The sequence below is a fragment of the Salvelinus alpinus genome, chromosome 4 (genome assembly GCF_045679555.1).
Source record: "Salvelinus alpinus chromosome 4, SLU_Salpinus.1, whole genome shotgun sequence".
Classification (NCBI taxonomy): Eukaryota; Metazoa; Chordata; class Actinopteri; order Salmoniformes; family Salmonidae; genus Salvelinus; species Salvelinus alpinus.
The window spans coordinates 16,890,704-16,911,973 of NC_092089.1; the positions used below are offsets into that span (position 1 = coordinate 16,890,704).

The 21,270-nt window shown below is 49.9% G+C and overlaps 1 protein-coding gene across 1 annotated transcript in view; it reads right to left on the reverse strand.

Moving 5' to 3' along the window:
* The window catches only part of LOC139572899 (transmembrane protein 65-like), an 87,320-nt gene extending 67,671 nt beyond the window's left edge, over positions 1–19,649 (reverse strand). Inside the window, exons 1-2 of the mRNA XM_071395745.1 lie at positions 19,381–19,649; positions 18,836–19,153 (exon numbers count right to left, since the gene is read on the reverse strand). Of these exons, the coding sequence (XP_071251846.1) occupies positions 18,836–19,118 (283 nt within the window). The 5' untranslated portion in view covers positions 19,119–19,153; positions 19,381–19,649. The remainder of the gene's footprint in view (positions 1–18,835; positions 19,154–19,380) is intronic.
* Between the last annotated feature and the right edge of the window lie 1,621 nt (positions 19,650–21,270).

A 21,270-nucleotide genomic window follows, 5' to 3' on the forward strand; every position in this document is an offset into this window, starting at 1 on the left:
ATATCATGTCAAATCGCAAAGCTGCATTTTGGTTCAATCCCTGCTCCTCCTCTTCGGATGAAGAGGAGGAGGAACACCGTTACAGAACCACCCACCAAACCAGAACCAAGCAGCGTGAATTCGAGCAGTGGCCTGCTACACAGGATTATTGGAGTTGGGAGGAAATATTGGACGGAAAAGGTCCATGGGCACAGCCGGGAGAATATCGCCGTCCCAAAGCTGAGCTGGAGGCAGCGAAAGCAGAGAGGCGGCGATATGAGGAGGCAGCAAGGAGACGTGGCTGGAAGCCGGAGAATCAAGCGCAAGACCGGAGTTATGAAGGTACTCGGCTAGCACGGAAGCCCGTGAAGAAACCCCAAAAATGTCTTGGGGGGGGGCTAAGAGGTAGTGGGCCAAGGGCAGGTAGGAGACCTGCGCCCACTTCTCAGGCTAACCGTGGAGAGCGGGAGTACGGGCAGACACCGTGTTACGCAGTAGAGCGCACGGTGTCTCCTGTACGTGTGCAAAGTCCGGTGCGGGTTATTCCACCTCCCCGCACTGGTAGGGCTAGATTGAGCATTGAGCCAAGTGCCATGAAGCTGGCTCTACATATCTGGCCACCAATGCGTCTCCTCGGGCCGGCTAACATGGCACCAGCCTTACGCATGGTGTCCCCGGTTCGCCTACATAGCCCGGTGCGGGTTATTCCACCTCCCCGCACTGGTCGGGCGACGGGGAGCATTCAACCAGGTAAGGTTGGGCAGGCTCAATGCTCAAGGGAGCCAGTACGCCTGCACGGTCCGGTATATCCGGTGCCACCTTCCCGCCCCAGCCCAGTACCACCAGTGCCTACACCACGCACCAGGCTTCCAGTGCGTCTTCAGAGCCCTGTTCCTCCTCCACGCACTCTTCCTATGGTGCGTGTCTCCAGCCCAGTGCCTCCAGTTCCGGCACCACGCACTAAGCCACCTGTGCGTCTCCAGAGCCCTGTACACACTGTTCCTTCTCCCCGTACTCGTCCTGAGGTGCGTGCCCTTAGCCCGGTGCCACCAGTGCCGGTACCACGCACCAGGCACATAGTACGTTTTGAGAATCCAGTGTGCCCTGTCCCTGCTCCCCGCACTAGCCTGAAGTTGCGTGTCCTTAGCCCGGTGCCTCCAGTTCCGGCACCACGCACCAGGCCTACAGTGCGCCTCATCCGGCCTGAGCCACCCGTCTCCCCAGTGCCATCTGAGCCATCCGTCTCCCCAGCGCCATCTGAGCCATCCGTCTCCCCAGCGCCATCTGAGCCATCCGTCTCCCCAGCGCCATCTGAGCCATTCGTCTCCCCAGCGCCATCTGAGCCATCCGTCTGCCCAGTGCCGTCTGAGCCATCCGTCTGCCCAGTGCCGTCTGAGCCATCCGTCTGTCCCGAGCCATTAGAGCCGCCCGTCTGTCCCGAGCCGTCAGAGCCGTTCGTCAGTCAGGAGCCGCTAGAGCCATTCGTCAGTCAGGATCTGCCAGAGCCGCCAACCAGACAGGATCTGCCAGAGCCGCCAACCAGACAGGATCTGCCAGAGCCGCCAGTGAGCCATGAGCATCTAGAGCCGTCAGCGAGCCATGAGCGTCCAGAGCCGTCAGCCAGCCATGAGCGTCCAGAGCCGTCAGCCAGCCATGAGCGTCCAGAGCCGTCAGCCAGCCATGAGCGTCCAGAGCCGTCAGCCAGCCATGAGCGTCCAGAGCCGTCAGCCAGCCATGAGCTGCCCCTCAGCCCAGAGCTGCTATTTATCCAGAACTGCCCCTCAGTCCAGAGCTGTCTCTCTGTCCGGAGCTGCCCTTCAGTCCGGAGTTGCCCCTCTGTCCTGAGCTACCTCTTTATCCTGACCTACCTCTCTGTCCTGAGCTACCTCTCTGTCATGAGCTACCTTATCCCGGTGCTGCCCCTTATCTTGAGGTTACTCGTTAAATTAAGTGGGTGTAATAGGAGGGTGGTCATTCTAAGGGGGAAACGTAAGCTGGGATTGACTATGGTGGGGTGGGGACCTCGCCCAGAGCCTGAGCCACCACCGTGGTCAGATGCCCACCCAGACCCTCCCCTAGACTTTGTGCTGGTGCGCCCGGAGTTCGCACCTTAAGGGGGGGGGTTATGTCACGTTCCTGACCTGTTTTCTGTTAGTTTTTGTATGTGTTAGTTGGTCAGGACGTGAGTGTGGGTGGGCAGTCTATGTTTTCTGTTTCTATGTTGGTTAATGGGTACCTAATATGGTTCTCAATTAGAGGCAGGTGGTTTTCATCTCCTCTGATTGAGAATCATATTAAGGTAGGTGTTTTCACATGGTTTGTTGTGGGTGGTTGTCTCCTGTGTCTGTGTCGATGTTGCACCATACGGGACTGTATCGTTCGTTCGTTCGTTTTGTTTGTAGTCAGTACTTGTTCGTTCGTTACAAATTTTGGGAGGTTCTCGTCCAAACTCTCGCACAATCTAGGAAATAGGGTGCCATTTCAGACGCAGACTTGTCTTCACGCTTCAGCAGAAATGGCCTCTTTCTCTACCACCAAAGAAGAAGAGAAAGGAAGTAAGAAAACACAGGAAGAAGAAGAAGTCTATTTCTACTGAAGATGTCAACTAATAGTAGGTCCTGTGCTGCATAGAGATACAGTCAATTCCCCCCGACACCAATTAGTGATGCAGGAAACCAAAATAAAACTGACAACAAAGGAAAAAGATCTAAACCAATCTCTAAGATAGTCCCCTGATTACCAGCAGCTAGCTAGAATAATGACTCTCAGGAAGAGAGGAGACAGAGATCAGTCGTCAATCTCACGCCAGCAGGCAGTCCTCCATTTGGAGGAGAGAGAACTAGATAGCACCGGCAGTCATTCGAGAGAGAGAGAGAGAGAGAGAGAGAGAGAGAGAGAGAGAGAGAGAGAGAGAGAGAGAGAGAGAGAGAGAGAGAAAGAGAGAGAGAGAGAGAGATAGAGAGAGAGAGAAAGAGAGTGAGAGAGCGCTCTTCGAGCGTTCACAGTCTGTCCAACTGACACCCCTATCAGATCACAGCAAAATCACACTCTACTTGAACAGAGCTATGCTCAATCATGAGGCATCAAAGCCAAAGGAACTGAATAATATTAAGTAATGCTATAGATGGAAGGAAAGTAGTGTGGAAAGTTACCAAAAACTATTAGGCAACAACATTCAATCCCTTCTAGACAATTTCCTGGACAAAAGGTGTAAACTTGGCATTAGAAAACAGTATATTTGACCTATCGGTTTCCCTATCAAATCTAAACATTTCAAGCAGACCATTTAAGAAAATGAACAACAATAACAAATGGTTTGATGAACAAAAAATGTATTGAGAAACCTATCCAACCAAAAACATAGAGACCTAATAAAACCTGAGTCTACACCTTCACTATGGTGAATCACTAAAACAATACAGAAATACACTACGGAAAAAGAAGGAACAGCACGTCAGAAATCAGCTCAATGTAATGGAAGAATCCATAGACTCGAACCACTTCTGGGGAAAGTGGAAAACTCTAAATAAACAACAACAAAGAGTTATTTATCTAAAACGGAGATGTGTGGATCAACCACTTCTCCAATCGTTTTGTCTCTGTAACAAAGAACAAACAGCAAAAACATATACATGATCAAATATAAATCTTAGAATCAACTATTTAAAAACCACCAGAACCCACTGGATTCTCCAATTACCTTGAATGAGCTACAGCACAAAATACAATCCCTCCAACCCAAAAAGGCCTGTGGGGTTGATGGTGTCCTCAATTAAATCGTAAAATATCCAGACCACAAATTCCAATTGGTGATACTTAAACTCTTTAACATCGTCCTTAGCTCTGGCATCTTCCCCAATATTTGGAACCAAGGACTGATCACCCCAATCTACAACAGTGAAAACAAATTTGACCCCAATAACTACCAGGGGATATGTGTCAACAGCATACCGTACGACAGACCACGTCTGCACACCCTAATTGAACTAACAAACAAACCAAAACAAAGGCAAAGTCTTCTTATGCTTTGTTGTTTTAAAAAAAATATTTAGACTCAATTTGTCAGGAGGGTCTGCTATACAAATTGATGGAAAGTGGTGTTGGGGGAAAAACATACGACATTATAAAATTCATGAACACAAACAACAAGTGTACGGTTAAAAGTATAACCTCCTGCCAAATGTATGACCATATTAGAGACACATATTTCCCTCAGATTACACAGATCCACAAAGAATTCAAAAACAAACCGATTTTGATGAACTCCCATGTCTACTGGGTGAAATACCACAGTGTTCCATCACAGCAGCAAGATTTGTGACCTTTTGCCACAGAAAAGGGCAACCAGTGAAGAACAAACACCATTGTAAATACAACCCATATTTATGTTTATTATTTTCCCTTTTGTACTTTAACTATTTGCACATCAAACAGACATAATGTGACATTTGAAATGTCTATATTCTTTTGAAACTTCTGTGAGTCTAATGTTTACTGTTCATTTTTATTGTTTATTTCACTTTTGTTTATTATTTCACTATTTCACTTGCTTAATAAAGTCCCTTAAATTGAAATTGAAATTGAGAGAGCGAGACTCTGCCTTGTCTGAGGACACTCCCTCCTCTCTCTATCTCCACACTACCTCCTCTGAAGACACTCCCTCCTGAGGCGGCCAAGGCCCACTAACATCACAGACACAGCTCTGCTGGAGCAAGACCCACTAACCACTGCTGGAGCAAGACCCACTAACCACTGCTGGAGCAAGACCCACTAACCACTGCTGGAGCAAGACCCACTAACCACTGCTGGAGCAAGACCCACTAACCACTGCTGGAGCAAGACTTCTCGGAGGCTGGCAAGATGAAGGAAGAAACGGAAGAGAGAAGAACGAGAGGAAGAGCAGAGGAGATAAAAGAGAGGTGGCTCATCAAGTTCTTGGAGGCTGAATACAAGTAAAGAGGGAGGATGGAGGGAGAAACAGGAAGAGAGAAGGATAGAGTCAGAGGAGAAGAGAGGAAAGAGAGAAGATGGAGGGAGAAACAGGAAGAGAGAAGGATAGAGTCAGAGGAGAAGAGAGGAAAGAGAGGATGGAGGGAGAAACAGGAAGAGAGAAGGATAGTCAGAGGAAAGAGAGAGGATGGAGGGAGAAACAGGAAGAGAAGGATAGAGTCAGAGGAAAAGAGAGGAAAGAGAGAGGATGGAGGGAGAAACAGGAAGAGAGAAGGATGGAGTCAGAGGAGAAGAGAGGATGGAGGGAGAAACAGGAAGAGAGAAGGATAGAGTCAGAGGAGAAGAGAGGAAAGAGAGAGGATGGAGGGAGAAACAGGAAGAGAGAAGGATAGAGTCAGAGGAGAAGAGAGGAAAGAGAGAGGATGGAGGGAGAAACAGGAAGAGAGAAGGATGGAGTCAGAGGAGAAGAGAGGATGGAGGGAGAAACAGGAAGAGAGAAAGATGGAGTCAGAGGAGAAGAGAGGATGGAGGGAGAAACAGGAAGAGAGAAGGATAGAGTCAGAGGAGAACAGAGGAAAGAGAGAGGATGGAGGGAGAAACAGGAAGAGAGAAGGATAGAGTCAGAGGAAAGAGAGAGGATAGAGGGAGAAAAGGATGAGAAATTAAACAGAGAGGACGGTAATAAGATACTAATGCCAATATGACAAATAGTGTTTTCTTCAGGTTGTCTAATACCTTCAGTACAATGTCTCATCTTTACTCTTCAGACATGAGCTTTGAATATTTCCCTCATCTGTGGTGTTGTGTCACAGAGATGTGTATATTACATTGTCATGACTTTGTCACTTCCCCATCCAGACCTGGGGAAGTGTTATTACATTAGTCTATCTGGCAGCCCCATCTGGTAACCCTGAGCATGTAATGGCTGTCCTCAGGTTGTCCCCGCATACATTAACATCAACACAACATTTTACTTTGTGTCTACAGTTGTGTATGACTTGCATTTTAATGAATCAACATTCAGAGCAGAAATGATTTCTCAAGTTGAGAAGAGTGAAAGGCTGGCTGTTATTGGCCCTTACAGAGAAGAGTTTCACCTCGCCGATCAAGATGCCCTCAACAACAGATGCATCACTACTTTGTTATTCTTACACAAATCAAGTTAACTGGGAAAGGAAAGAGCAGAAATACTGTATATCTCTGCAGGTTTCATAAAGAAACCTTTAAACGATCAACAACCTTGACACTTGTGAGACTGAACACACAAAGTGTTGCCGTGGCTACTAGGCACTAAGGCGCACAGACCTACAGTAGTAAATCACAACAAACTGACGCGTGTGAGATACGTCAGACACAGCAGTAGTAGAATACAAGATGTCATGACCCTGCTGTGGCTTGAAAGCATCAAAGCATCAAAGCAGTGTAAACGCCACTGTGGGAAACGGTACAGTGGGTTACAGTGGGGTCCTAGGCTCGCTACTGTGGGTAACGGTACAGTGGGTTACAGTGGGGTCCTAGGCTCGCTACTGTGGGTAACGGTACAGTGGGTTACAGTGGGGTCCTAGGCTCGCTACTGTGGGTAACGGTACAGTGGGTTACAGTGGGGTCCTAGGCTCGCTACTGTGGGTAACGGTACAGTGGGTTACAGTGGGGTCCTAGGCTCGCTACTGTGGGTATTGGTACAGTGGGTTACAGTGGGGTCCTAGGCTCGCTACTGTGGGTATTGGTACAGTGGGTTACAGTGGGGTCCTAGGCTCGCTACTGTGGGTATTGGTACAGTGGGTTACAGTGGGGTCCTAGGCTCGCTACTGTGGGTAACGGTACAGTGGGTTACAGTGGGGTCCTAGGCTCGCTACTGTGGGTAACGGTACAGTGGGTTACAGTGGGGTCCTAGGCTCGCTACTGTGGGTAACGGTACAGTGGGTTACAGTGGGGTCCTAGGCTCGCTACTGTGGGTAACGGTACCGTGGGTTACAGTGGGGTCCTAGGCTCGCTACTGTGGGTATCGGTACAGTGGGTTACAGTGGGGTCCTAGGCTCGCTACTGTGGGTATTGGTACAGTGGGTTACAGTGGGGTCCTAGGCTCGCTACTGTGGGTAACGGTACAGTGGGTTACAGTGGGGTCCTAGGCTCGCTACTGTGGGTATCGGTACAGTGGGTTACAGTGGGGTCCTAGGCTCGCCACTGTGGGTAACGGTACAGTGGGTTACAGTGGGGTCCTAGGCTCGCTACTGTGGGTATCGGTACAGTGGGTTACAGTGGGGTCCTAGGCTCGCCACTGTGGGTAACGGTACAGTGGGTTACAGTGGGGTCCTAGGCTCGCTACTGTGGGTATTGGTACAGTGGGTTACAGTGGGGTCCTAGGCTCGCCACTGTGGGAAACGGTACAGTGGGTTACAGTGGGGTCCTAGGCTCGCTACTGTGGGTATCGGTACAGTGGGTTACAGTGGGGTCCTAGGCTCCCTACTGTGGGTATCGGTACAGTGGGTTACAGTGGGGTCCTAGGCTCCCTACTGTGGGTAACGGTACCGTGGGTTACAGTGGGGTCCTAGGCTCCCTACTGTGGGTATTGGTACAGTGGGTTACAGTGGGGTCCTAGGCTCGCTACTGTGGGAAACGGTACAGTGGGTTACAGTGGGGTCCTAGGCTCCCTACTGTGGGTAACGGTACAGTGGGTTACAGTGGGGTCCTAGGCTCCCTACTGTGGGTAACGGTACCGTGGGTTACAGTGGGGTCCTAGGCTCCCTACTGTGGGTATTGGTACAGTGGGTTACAGTGGGGTCCTAGGCTCGCTACTGTGGGTATTGGTACAGTGGGTTACAGTGGGGTCCTAGGCTCGCTACTGTGGGTATTGGTACAGTGGGTTACAGTGGGGTCCTAGGCTCGCTACTGTGGGTAACGGTACAGTGGGTTACAGTGGGATCCTAGGCTCGCTACTGTGGGTAACGGTACAGTGGGTTACAGTGGGGTCCTAGGCTCGCTACTGTGGGTAACGGTACAGTGGGTTACAGTGGGATCCTAGGCTCGCTACTGTGGGTAACGGTACAGTGGGTTACAGTGGGGTCCTAGGCTCGCTACTGTGGGTATCGGTACAGTGGGTTACAGTGGGGTCCTAGGCTCGCTACTGTGGGTATTGGTACAGTGGGTTACAGTGGGGTCCTAGGCTCGCCACTGTGGGTAACGGTACAGTGGGTTACAGTGGGGTCCTAGGCTCGCTACTGTGGGTATCGGTACAGTGGGTTACAGTGGGGTCCTAGGCTCCCTACTGTGGGTAACGGTACAGTGGGTTACAGTGGGGTCCTAGGCTCGCTACTGTGGGTATCGGTACAGTGGGTTACAGTGGGGTCCTAGGCTCGCTACTGTGGGTAACGGTACAGTGGGTTACAGTGGGGTCCTAGGCTCGCTACTGTGGGTATTGGTACAGTGGGTTACAGTGGGGTCCTAGGCTCGCCACTGTGGGAAACGGTACAGTGGGTTACAGTGGGGTCCTAGGCTCGCTACTGTGGGTATCGGTACAGTGGGTTACAGTGGGGTCCTAGGCTCCCTACTGTGGGTATCGGTACAGTGGGTTACAGTGGGGTCCTAGGCTCCCTACTGTGGGTAACGGTACCGTGGGTTACAGTGGGGTCCTAGGCTCCCTACTGTGGGTATTGGTACAGTGGGTTACAGTGGGGTCCTAGGCTCGCTACTGTGGGAAACGGTACAGTGGGTTACAGTGGGGTCCTAGGCTCCCTACTGTGGGTATTGGTACAGTGGGTTACAGTGGGGTCCTAGGCTCGCTACTGCAGCTCCTTGAAAGCACTGGTGGCAGAGTGCCTGTGTTCATTAGGAACCTCGAAGGCCTGTTCGAGCCGCAGGATAGATAGATAGGCAGGGTGTGTGTGTGTGTATGTGTGTGTGTGTGTGTGTGTGTGTGTGTGTGTGTGTGTGTGTGTGTGTGTGTGTGTGTGTGTTTATGTGTGTGTGATACTGTTGATAGGCAAATCAAGGTCGTAAAGAAGAGCCACTTCCCCATCCCCCACAAGGCACCATGGTGATTAGAGGACAGTGTCCTCCTGTGAGTGCCTCCACCACGTGCTATGTTGCCTCCCTCCTACCCTCCCTGCATCTCTCCCTTTCCTCCTGCATCTCTCCCTTTTTCCTACCCTCCTGCATCTCTCCCTTTCTCCAACCCTCCCTGCATCTCTCCCTTTCTCCTACCCTCCTGCATCTCTCCCTTTCTCCTACCCTCCCTGCATCTCTCCCTTTCTCCTACCCTCCTGCATCTCTCCCTTTCTCCTACCCTCCTGCATCTCTCCCTTTCTCCTACCCTCCCTGCATCTCTCCCTTTCTCCTACCCTCCTGCATCTCTCCCTTTCTCCTACCCTCCTGCATCTCTCCCTTTCTCCTACCCTCCCTGCATCTCACCCTTCCCCCCCCCTCCTGCATCTCTCCCTTTCTCCTACCCTCCCTGCATCTCTCCCTTTCTCCTACCCTCCCTGCATCTCTCCCTTTCTCCTACCCTCCTGCATCTCTCCCTTCCTCCTACCCTCCCTGCATCTCTCCCTTTCTCCTTCCCTCCTGCATCTCTCTCTTTCTCCTACCCTCCCTGCATCTCACCCTTTCCCCCTCCCTCCTGCATCTCTCCCTTTCTCCTACCCTCCTGCATCTCTCCCTTTCTCCTACCCTCCTGCATCTCTCCCTTTCTCCTACCCTCCCTGCATCTCTCCCTTTCTCCTTCCCTCCCTGCATCTCTCCCTCCCTCCCGCCCTATCGGCCTGTCTGGCTGTCTAATTGCCTGTCTCTCTGTCTAACTGCCTGTCTGCCTGCTTCCCTACTTATCCCGTCTTCCTCTCTGCCTGCCTGTCTCCCTGTCTGCCTACCTCTCTGTCTGTCTGTTTGCCTGCCTGCCTTCCACCCTGCCAGTCTGCATGCCTCTCTGTCTAACTGTCTGCCTGCCTGTCTGCCTGTCTGCCTGCCTGTCTCCCTCCCTGCCTGTACATGTAACACAAGCCCTAGAGACCCAGAGGACTATAGCCTACACCATGAAGGTGACACTGTCGCAGTCAACTGACTCCCCTTGGAGATCAAGACTGCAGGAAACTGACTCCCCTTGAGGATCAAGACTGCAGGAAACTGACTCCCCTTGAGGATCAAGACTGCAGGAAACTGACTCCTCTTTGGGGATCAAGACTGCAGGAAACTGACTCCCCTTTGGGGTTTAAGACTGCAGGAAACTGACTCCCCTTGGGGATCAAGACTGTAGGAAACTGACTCCCCTTGAGGATCAAGACTGTAGGAAACTGACTCCCCTTGAGGATCAAGACTGTAGGAAACTGACTCCTCTTGGGGATCAAGACTGCAGGAAACTGACTCCTCTTGGGGATCAAGACTAAAGGAAACTGACTCCCCTTTGGGGATCAAGACTGCAGGAAACTGACTCCTCTTGGGAATCAAGACTGCAGGAAACTGACTTCTCTTGGGGATCAAGACTGTAGGAAACTGACTCCCCTTTGAGGATCAAGACTGCAGGAAACTGACTCCCCTTGGGGGTCAAGACTGCAGGAAACTGACTCCCCTTTGGGGATCAAGACTGCAGGAAACTGACTCCCCTTTGGGGATCAAGACTGTAGGAAACTGACTCCCCTTTGGGGATCAAGACTGCAGGAAACTGACTCCCCTTGGGGGTCAAGACTGCAGGAAACTGACTCCTCTTGGGGATCAAGACTGCAGGAAACTGACTCCTCTTGGGGATCAAGACTAAAGGAAACTGACTCCCCTTTGGGGATCAAGACTGCAGGAAACTGACTCCTCTTGGGAATCAAGACTGCAGGAAACTGACTCCTCTTGGGGATCAAGACTGTAGGAAACTGACTCCCCTTTGAGGATCAAGACTGCAGGAAACTGACTCCCCTTGGGGGTCAAGACTGCAGGAAACTGACTCCTCTTGGGGATCAAGACTGCAGGAAACTGACTCCTCTTGGGGATCAAGACTGCAGGAAACTGACTCCCCTTGGGGATCAAGACTGCAGGAAACTGACTCCCCTTGGGGATCAAGACTGTAGGAAACTGACTCCCCTTGAGGATCAAGACTGCAGGAAACTGACTCCCCTTTGGGGATCAAGACTGCAGGAAACTGACTCCCCTTTGGGGATCAAGACTGCAGGAAACTGACTCCCCTTTGGGGATCAAGACTGCAGGAAACTGACTCCCCTTTGGGGATCAAGACTGTAGGAAACTGACTCCCCTTTGGGGATCAAGACTGCAGGAAACTGACTCCTCTTGGGGATCAAGACTGCAGGAAACTGACTCCTCTTGGGGATCAAGACTAAAGGAAACTGACTCCCCTTTGGGGATCAAGACTGCAGGAAACTGACTCCTCTTGGGAATCAAGACTGCAGGAAACTGACTCCTCTTGGGGATCAAGACTGTAGGAAACTGACTCCCCTTTGAGGATCAAGACTGCAGGAAACTGACTCCCCTTGGGGGTCAAGACTGCAGGAAACTGACTCCTCTTGGGGATCAAGACTGCAGGAAACTGACTCCTCTTGGGGATCAAGACTGCAGGAAACTGACTCCCCTTGGGGATCAAGACTGCAGGAAACTGACTCCCCTTGGGGATCAAGACTGTAGGAAACTGACTCCCCTTGGGGATCAAGACTGTAGGAAACTGACTCCCCTTGAGGATCAAGACTGTAGGAAACTGACTCCCCTTGGGGATCATGACTGCAGGAAACTGACTCCTCTTGGGGATCAAGACTGCAGGAAACTGACTCCTCTTGGGGATCAAGACTGCATGAAACTGACTCCTCTTGAGGATCAAGACTGCATGAAACTGACTCCTCTTGGGGATCAAGACTGTAGGAAACTGACTCATCTTGGGGATCAAGACTGCATGAAACTGACTCCTCTTGGGGATCAAGACTGCAGGAAACTGACTCCTCTTGGGGATCAAGACTGCAGGAAACTGACTCCTCTTGGGGATCAAGACTGCAGGAAACTGACTCCTCTTGGGGGATCATTGGTACCCCCCCCCCCCCTAATGGCTGCCCTGCCCTTGACTCCCTATATAATGCCCATAGGGCCCAGGTCTAAAGTAGTGCACTATATATAGGGAATAGGGTGCCATAGGGCCCAGGTCTAAAGTAGTGCACTATATAGGGAATAGGGTCCCATAGGGCCCAGGTCTAAAGTAGTGCACTATATAGGGAATAAGGTGCCATTTGGGACGCATCCTTGAACTCTATTTTCAGAGCAGGAACTCCCCCAGCACCATGGCAACAGACGGTAATTAAACCAAATGGAGGGTGAAAGATTGAAGAGCTTTTTTCTTCTTTATCCCCTCTAGTCTTCATTTGTGTTCATCTGGTCATAGGCCTTTACCTGCATCCCAAATGGCACCCTATGGGTCCTGGTCAAAAGTAGTGCACTATATAGGGAATAGTGTACCATTTGGGACATAGATTATATCTGCCAGTTGCTGTAGGTTAATCCAGTAGGACATAGCACAAATAACTACCACCTCTTGTTCCCCATGTAACCTCTTGTTCACCTCTCATTCAAGGCCAAAAAACCCAGAGCCTTGAATCTTGTCAATAGACAGTGTTTAACATTACCCCTGTTGCTCCTGTGGAATGAAGTGCTGTTCCTGAGAATGATCTGAGAGGTACTTCCACACCGCAGTAGATCTGGGTTCGATATGGCATCAGCCCAATAACTACATTGTGACAGCATCATTGAGCATCCCCAGGCAGATTGAAATGCTTTATGATGTGTCAGTTGACAGGTCACCACATGATTATGCTACTTAGGGAAGCTACTTTTAGAGCAGTTAGGCCTAATGTTTTACATCTCTTCATTGGGTCTTGATTCAGACATTGTCAATTAATTCTCAATCTTTTTTTTTTTTATATACTTTTACCCATATTTTTTATGATGTCCAATTGGTAGTTACAGTCTTGTCCCATCGTTGCAACTTCCCTACGGACTCGGGAGAGGCGAAGGTCGAGAGCCATGCGTCCTCTAAAACACGACCCTGCTTCTTGACACACTGCTCGTCTTCACCCGGAAGCCAGCCATACCAACGTGTCAGAGGAAACACCGTCCAGTTGGTGACCGGAGGTCAGCTTGCAGGTGCCCGGCCCGCCACAAGGAGTCACTAAAGCGCGATGGGCCAAACACCGACCTAACTCGGACGACGCTGGGCCAATTGTACGCCGCCTCATGGGTCTCCCGGTCACGGCCGGCTGTGACACAGCCTGGGATCGAACCAGGGTCTGTAGTGATGCCTCAAGCGCTGTGATGCAGTGCCTTAGACCGCTGCGCCACTCGGGAAGCCAATTCTCAATGTTATAGAGATTCAATAACGATCCTTCGTAGAGTCCGACCGATAGTTTTTTGGGGGTCCGATACCGATTCCCGACTAAACTTGCCGATATACTGTTTTACAGCGGGAAATGAAAACGGGTCAATTTTCCACACTGAGTTCTCAGAAATTGCCATCCAAAAGAGCCAATAGTCCAAGAAATATGCCTCAAATGACATCATGAGAACGACCCATACTAGCCGAGGTAATACTATGAACAGATGTAATGACATCATGAGAACGACCCATACTAGCAGAGGTAATATTATGAACAGATGTAATGACATCATGAGAACGACCCATACTAGCCGAGGTAATATTATGAACAGATGTAATGACATCATGAGAACGACCCATACTAGCAGAGGTAATATTATGAACAGATGTAATGACATCATGAGAACGACCCATCCTAGCTGAGGTAATATTATGAACAGATGTAATGACATCACGAGAACGACCCATACTAGCAGAGGTAATATTATGCACAGATGTAATGACATCATGAGAACGACCCATCCTAGCTGAGGTAATATTATGAACAGATGTAATGACATCACGAGAACGACCCATCCTAGCTGAGGTAATATTATGAACAGATGTAATGACATCACGAGAACGACCCATCCTAGCTGAGGTAATATTATGAACAGATGTAATGACATCATGAGAACGACCCATACTAGCAGAGGTAATATTATGCACAGATGTAATGACATCATGAGAACGACCCATACTAGCCGAGGTAATATTATGAACAGATGTAATGACATCACGAGAACGACCCATACTAGCCGAGGTAATATTATGAACAGATGTAATGACATCACGAGAACGACCCATACTAGCTGAGGTAATATTATGAACAGATGTAATGACATCGTGAGAACGACCCATACTAGCCGAGGTAATATTATGAACAGATGTAATGACATCGTGAGAACGACCCATACTAGCCGAGGTAATATTATGAACAGATGTAATGACATCATGAGAACGACCCATCCTAGCTGAGGTAATATTATGAACAGATGTAATGACATCACGAGAACGACCCATACTAGCAGAGGTAATATTATGCACAGATGTAATGACATCATGAGAACGACCCATCCTAGCTGAGGTAATATTATGAACAGATGTAATGACATCACGAGAACGACCCATCCTAGCTGAGGTAATATTATGAACAGATGTAATGACATCACGAGAACGACCCATCCTAGCTGAGGTAATATTATGAACAGATGTAATGACATCATGAGAACGACCCATACTAGCAGAGGTAATATTATGCACAGATGTAATGACATCATGAGAACGACCCATACTAGCCGAGGTAATATTATGAACAGATGTAATGACATCACGAGAACGACCCATACTAGCCGAGGTAATATTATGAACAGATGTAATGACATCACAAGAACGACCCATACTAGCTGAGGTAATATTATGAACAGATGTAATGACATCGTGAGAACGACCCATACTAGCCGAGGTAATATTATGAACAGATGTAATGACATCATGAGAACGACCCATACTAGCCGAGGTAATATTATGAACAGATGTAATGACATCGTGAGAACGACCCATACTAGCCGAGGTAATATTATGAACAGATGTAATGACATCACGAGAACGACCCATACTAGCCGAGGTAATATTATGAACAGATGTAATGACATCACGAGAACGACCCATACTAGCCGAGGTAATATTATGAACAGATGTAATGTTTAACACTGACAGTCTCTTGACACCACACATAAGAGGCATCATCAATTCTATTGTCCTTTAGTAGCTGTTGTCTAAATGACCCATAAGGGAATGTGTCCCCTCCACATGATAACCTCAACAGACGCGCAATAAAACAGAGGAACGTCTAGAAACCCATTCAGTCCGCCTCTATAAACCTAATGGTGAGAATAGAGGGTGCAGTATAATCTCTGTTAGTGGGTGAGTACTACACACCTTCCTTCCTGTTCCTGTACTGTCATGTAGAGGAGACAATCGCTGTTGTTCTTTCCCCTCTACGATCAGGAGAGTCAGCAGTACCAGAAATAATACTGATCACATTCACTACTGTTCTACTGTTTCAGAGAGCACAGATATAGACAGCAACTACTTATACAGTGAACAGTGAGGAGGACCTCAGATCAAAAGGATGCAAAGACCCTGGGCTGGGACCCTGGGATGGGACCCTGGGATAGGACCCTGGGCTGGGACCCTGGGATGGGACCCTGGGATAGGACCCTGGGATAGGACCCTGGGATAGGACCCTGGGCTGGGACCCTGGAATAGGACCCTGGGATAGGACCCTGGGCTGGGACCCTGGGCTGGAACCCTGGGATAGGACCCTGGGCTGGGACCCTGGGCTGGGACCCTGGGATGGGACCCTGGGATGGTACCCTGGGCTGGGACCCTGGGATAGGACCCCTGGGCTGGAACCCTGGGCTAGGACCCTGGACTGGGACCCTGAGATAGGACCATGGGATAGGACCCTGGGATAGGACCCTGGGATAGGACCCCTGGGCTGGGACCCTGGGATAGCACCCCAGGGATAGGACCCCTGTGCTGGGACCCTGGGCTGGGACCCTGGGATAGGACCCTGGGATAGGACCCCTGGGATAGGACCCCTGGGATAGGACCCCTGGGCTGGGACCCTGGGATAGGACCCTGGGATAGGATCCTGGGATAGGACCCTGGGCTGGGACCCTGGGATAGGACCCTGGGATAGGACTCTGGGATAGGACCCTGGGCTGGGACCCTGGGATAGGACCCAGGGATAGGACCCTGGGCTGGGACCCTGGGCTGGGACCATGGGATTGGACCCTGGGCTAGGACCCTAAAATGGGACTGTGTGTTTACCGTAACACCAAACCCAGGTGGACAAATGTCTCTCAGTAGGTTATACCAGAAACAGCTGTCCAGCGCACATTATGTATTATTAAGGCCAGGAGACATCTGCTCCCTATTGGTAACAGTCTGAAGCATCCCACTCAGCCCTATGTGACCCAGGAGACATCTGCTCCCTATGGATAACAGTCTGAAGCATCCCACTCAGCCCTATGTGACCCAGGAGACATCTGCTCCCTATGGATAACAGTCTGAAGCATCCCACTCAGCCCTATGTGACCCAGGAGACATCTGCTCCCTATGGATAACAGTCTGAAGCATCCCCCTCCTCAGCCCTATGTGACCCAGGAGACATCTGCTCCCTATGGGTAACAGTCTGAAGCATCCCGCTCAGCCCTATGTAACCCAGGAGACATCTGCTCCCTATGGATAACAGTCTGAAGCATCCCACTCAGCCCTATGTGACCCAGGAGACATCTGCTCCCTATGGATAACAGTCTGAAGCATCCCCCTCCTCAGCCCTATGTGACCCAGGAGACATCTGCTCCCTATGGGTAACAGTCTGAAGCATCCCCCTCCTCAGCCCTATGTGACCCAGGAGACATCTGCTCCCTATGGGTAACATTCTGAAGCATCCCTCTCAGCCCTACGTGACCCAGGAGACATCTGCTCCCTATGGGTAACAGTCTGAAGCATCCCACTCAGCCCTATGTGACCCAGGAGACATCTGCTCCCTATGGGTAACAGTCTGAAGCATCCCCCTCCTCAGCCCTATGTGACCCAGGAGACATCTGCTCCCTATGGGTAACAGTCTGAAGCATCCCACTCAGCCCTATGTGACCCAGGAGACATCTGCTCCCTATGGATAACAGTCTGAAGCATCCCACTCAGCCCTATGTGACCCAGGAGACATCTGCTCCCTATGGGTAACAGTCTGAAGCATCCCACTCAGCCCTATGTGACCCAGGAGACATCTGCTCCCTATGGGTAACAGTCTGAAGCATCCCACTCAGCCCTATGTGACCCAGGAGACATCTGCTCCCTATGGGTAACAGTCTGAAGCATCCCACTCAGCCCTATGTGACCCAGGAGACATCTGCTCACTATGGGTAACAGTCTGAAGCATCCCCCTTCTCAGCCCTATGTGACCCAGGAGACATCTGCTCCCTATGGGTAACAGTCTGAAGCATCCCCCTCCTCAGCCCTATGTGACCCAGGAGACATCTGCTCCCTATGGATAACAGTCTGAAGCATCCCACTCAGCCCTATGTGACCCAGGAGACATCTGCTCCCTAATGGGTAACAGTCTGAAGCATCCCACTCAGCCCTACGTGACCCAGGAGACATCTGCTCCCTATGGGTAACAGTCTGAAGCATCCCACTCAGCCCTACGTGACCCAGGAGACATCTGCTCCCTATGGGTAACAGTCTGAAGCATCCCACTCAGCCCTACGTGACCCAGGAGACATCTGCTCCCTATGGGTAACAGTCTGAAGCATCCCACTCAGCCCTATGTGACCCAGGAGACATCTGCTCCCTATGGGTAACAGTCTGAAGCATCCCCCTCCTCAGCCCTATGTGACCCAGGAGACATCTGCTCCCTATGGGTAACAGTCTGAAGCATCCCACTCAGCCCTATGTGACCCAGGAGACATCTGCTCCCTATAGGTAACAGTCTGAAGCATCCCACTCAGCCCTACGTGACCCAGGAGACATCTGCTCCCTATGGGTAACAGTCTGAAGCATCCCACTCAGCCCTACGTGACCCAGGAGACATCTGCTCCCTATTGACAACAGAGAGAGCAGGAGAAGTGTGCTTCAACAGCCTCAACACCACTGGATCATTACAGACATCATCTGCAACCATGATGCTCTCTAGCACTTTGGCTCTCTCTATCCCCCCCGCCCTCTCTCTCTCTCTCTCTCTCTCTCTCTGTATCTCTCCCTCGCTCCCTGTCTCTCTCTTTCCCTTGCTCTCTGTATCTCTCTTCCCCCCTCTCTCCCTCGCTCCCTGTCTCTCTCTCTCCTCTCTCTCTCTCTCCCTCGCTCCCTGTCTCTCTCTTTCTCTCCCCTCTCTCTTTCTTGCTCTCTCTCCCCCCTGTGTCTCTCTCATTCAATCCCCTTGCTCTCTCTCTATTCCTCTCTCCCTGTGTTTTTCTCTTTCTCTCCCCTCTCTCCCTGTCTCTCTTCTTCTCTCCCCTCTCTCCATCTCTCTCTCACACACACACACACACACACACACACACACACACACACACACACACACACACACACACACACACACACACACACACACACACACACACACACACACACACACACACACACACACATTACTATACTGCTTACAACACGGGCATAAGCATTCTATCCTCACCTACTTTTACAGATCCAGAAATCTCACAGTTTGAGGGCAGAATGTATTGATATCAATAGAGAAATGACGTACTGTTTTACTCTTATGAGAGTAAGTGTTCTGTAATGGACCTATAGTACAATGTAATAGATCTAGAAACATTTATTTTTTACACCTACACATTTGAAACAATACGTATTTTGTCATTATTTGGTTTCTGGACCAAGCAGCTTAGCCTAGGGTGGGACTAACGGTAAAGGACCAGAGTGACACTATAATGAACTCTCCGTGCAACTCGGGGAAGTGACACACATTTTCCAGTAGGCTACTGTTCTTATTCTTACCTTGAGCTATTGCTATCGACTCAAACCGGTGCAGTTCTCTAAGCAGGGTTGTGCGTTCGGTGGGGTGAAGACTATAAATAAAATCCTTGGCTCCTTGCGGCGAGTTCAAGGGCTCCATCGGGTCCTTGTGAGGATGTGTGCCCAAGTCGCAGCGCTGCTGGCTGGGCAGCATCGGTACAGGCTGGCGTAGCGGAGCTAGGTTTGACCCGCGGACTCTTCCCAACATGTTCCCCGACCTCAGCATGAGGGCGGGCCGCAGGACTCGCTGCAAACTGGGCAGCATGGTGGAGATAAAAGGGAAGTGGAGGCGTCGACAACCTAGAAAATAAATACAATTTTAACGCTTACTGAAGCGTAAAGCAAAATACAGCAGGCTAGGCTACTTACGATACAACATCCTCGACTGTTTCACGTATGAATGCAATGAATTATTTTGGCAGCAGTAGGCTACTGTGGAATGGCTAAGCCTATTCATAGGCAATAAATAACAAAGTAGACCCAGACTCAGATCGGGCTGTCAAAGTGCAACTTATCACAACACCGACCTGTCGATCAGCGGATGCTCTGCCGGCCTGTCCTGTCAAAAAAATCTGATCTCTTTCGGGTGTAAAACGCAGCTCCGAACCATATGTCCTTCGATTACAATTTCATAGATCATGAAAACAATTCGCCAACAAAACGCATTCGTGGCAAAATCGGCGAGTCAAAAAGAAACATTCCACCTCATCTTCGTATCCACAACATCGCCTAGGCTCCTTTCCAGTCTGCGGTCGGATGGGCTGCCTCTCTTCCCCGTGATGTGCGCCCTTCTCTCGAGGCTAAAAATATTTTCCAATGGAATAGCTTGACTATACGTAGCTATGACGGCATTTGCGTTACGTTTTTGTATAGCTCATACAGTGAGTGCGAAGGTACCAGTAGACCAATAGCCTACTGTAGGCCTATTTGCGGCAGGTATCGATAGACATCCTAAGGACGACTGTATAGGACATTTGAGCATAGTACATGTATGACAACATGGGAAATGTATTTTTCATTCCATATGTAATGCTATTACAGAACGTTCTACATGCTATTTTTAGTGACTACATTTCCCAGACAAACACTAGGGCTATAGAAAAACTACATTTCTGCTGCCGCATTATGGGAAACGTATTTTATTCCGATTATGGGAAACGTATTTTATTCCGACCGGTGGCCTCTCCGCAATCTATTGCCTCAAAACAACTGGGAACTCCGAAATCTCCGACTCCCGAATTCAGTGCGTTCAAGACAACTGGAAACTCGAGAGAAAAAAACGAGCTCCGACAGGCTAAAATCGTTTTGAATGGTCAACTCAGTCGGAAATTCGGGCATCTTTCAAGAGCTTCGACTTTCCAACCTGAAGATCACTGACGTCATGATTTGACCTGCTTTTTTTACCGAGTTCCCAGTTGTCTTCAAAGCGCATTCTGGCTCATCATTCCACAGACAGTGACCAGAGTCATCATATAGCTCTCCATATCTCCATCCAATCTCTATATCCTGGCCACAGTCACAACTGAAGCTAACAATCCCCTCATCACAGAGACAGCCCTAAAAACTAAACATCCCTTTCTTGGACTTGGTGTGGAATTACTACGTTACCATGACATCAGAAAGTAGACTACTAGTACAGGGACAGTCAGTCACTAGTACAGGGACAGTCAGTCACTAGTACAGAGACAGTCAGTCACTAGTACAGAGACAGTCAGTCACTAGTACAGGGACAGTCAGTCACTAGTACAGGGACAGTCAGTCACTAATACAGAGACAGTCAGTCACTAGTACAGGGACAGTCAGTCACTAATACAGAGACAGTCAGTCACTAGTACAGGGACAGTCAGTCACTAGTACAGGGACAGTCAGTCACTAGTACAGGGACAGTGAGTCACTAGTACAGGGACAGTGAGCCACTAGTACAGGGACAGTCAGTCACTAATACAGAGACAGTCAGTCACTAGTACAGGGACAGTCAGTCACTAGTACAGGGAGTCAGTCACTAGTACAGGGAGTCAGTCACTAGTACAGGGACAGTCAGTCACTAGTACAGGGACAGTGAGTCACTAGTACAGGGACAGTCAGTCACTAATACAGAGACAGTCAGTCACTAGTACAGGGACAGTCAGTCACTAGTACAGGGACAGTCAGTCACTAGTACAGGGACAGTCAGTCACTAGTACAGGGACAGTTAGTCACTAGTACAGGGACAGTCAGTCACTAGTACAGGGATAGTCAGTCACTAGTACAGGGACAGTCAGTCACTAGTACAGGGACAGTCAGTCACTAGTACAGGGACAGTCAGTCACTAGTACAGGGACAGTTAGTCACTAGTACAGGGACAGTCAGTCACTAGTACAGGGATAGTCAGTCACTAGTACAGGGACAGTCAGTCACTAGTACAGGGATAGTCAGTC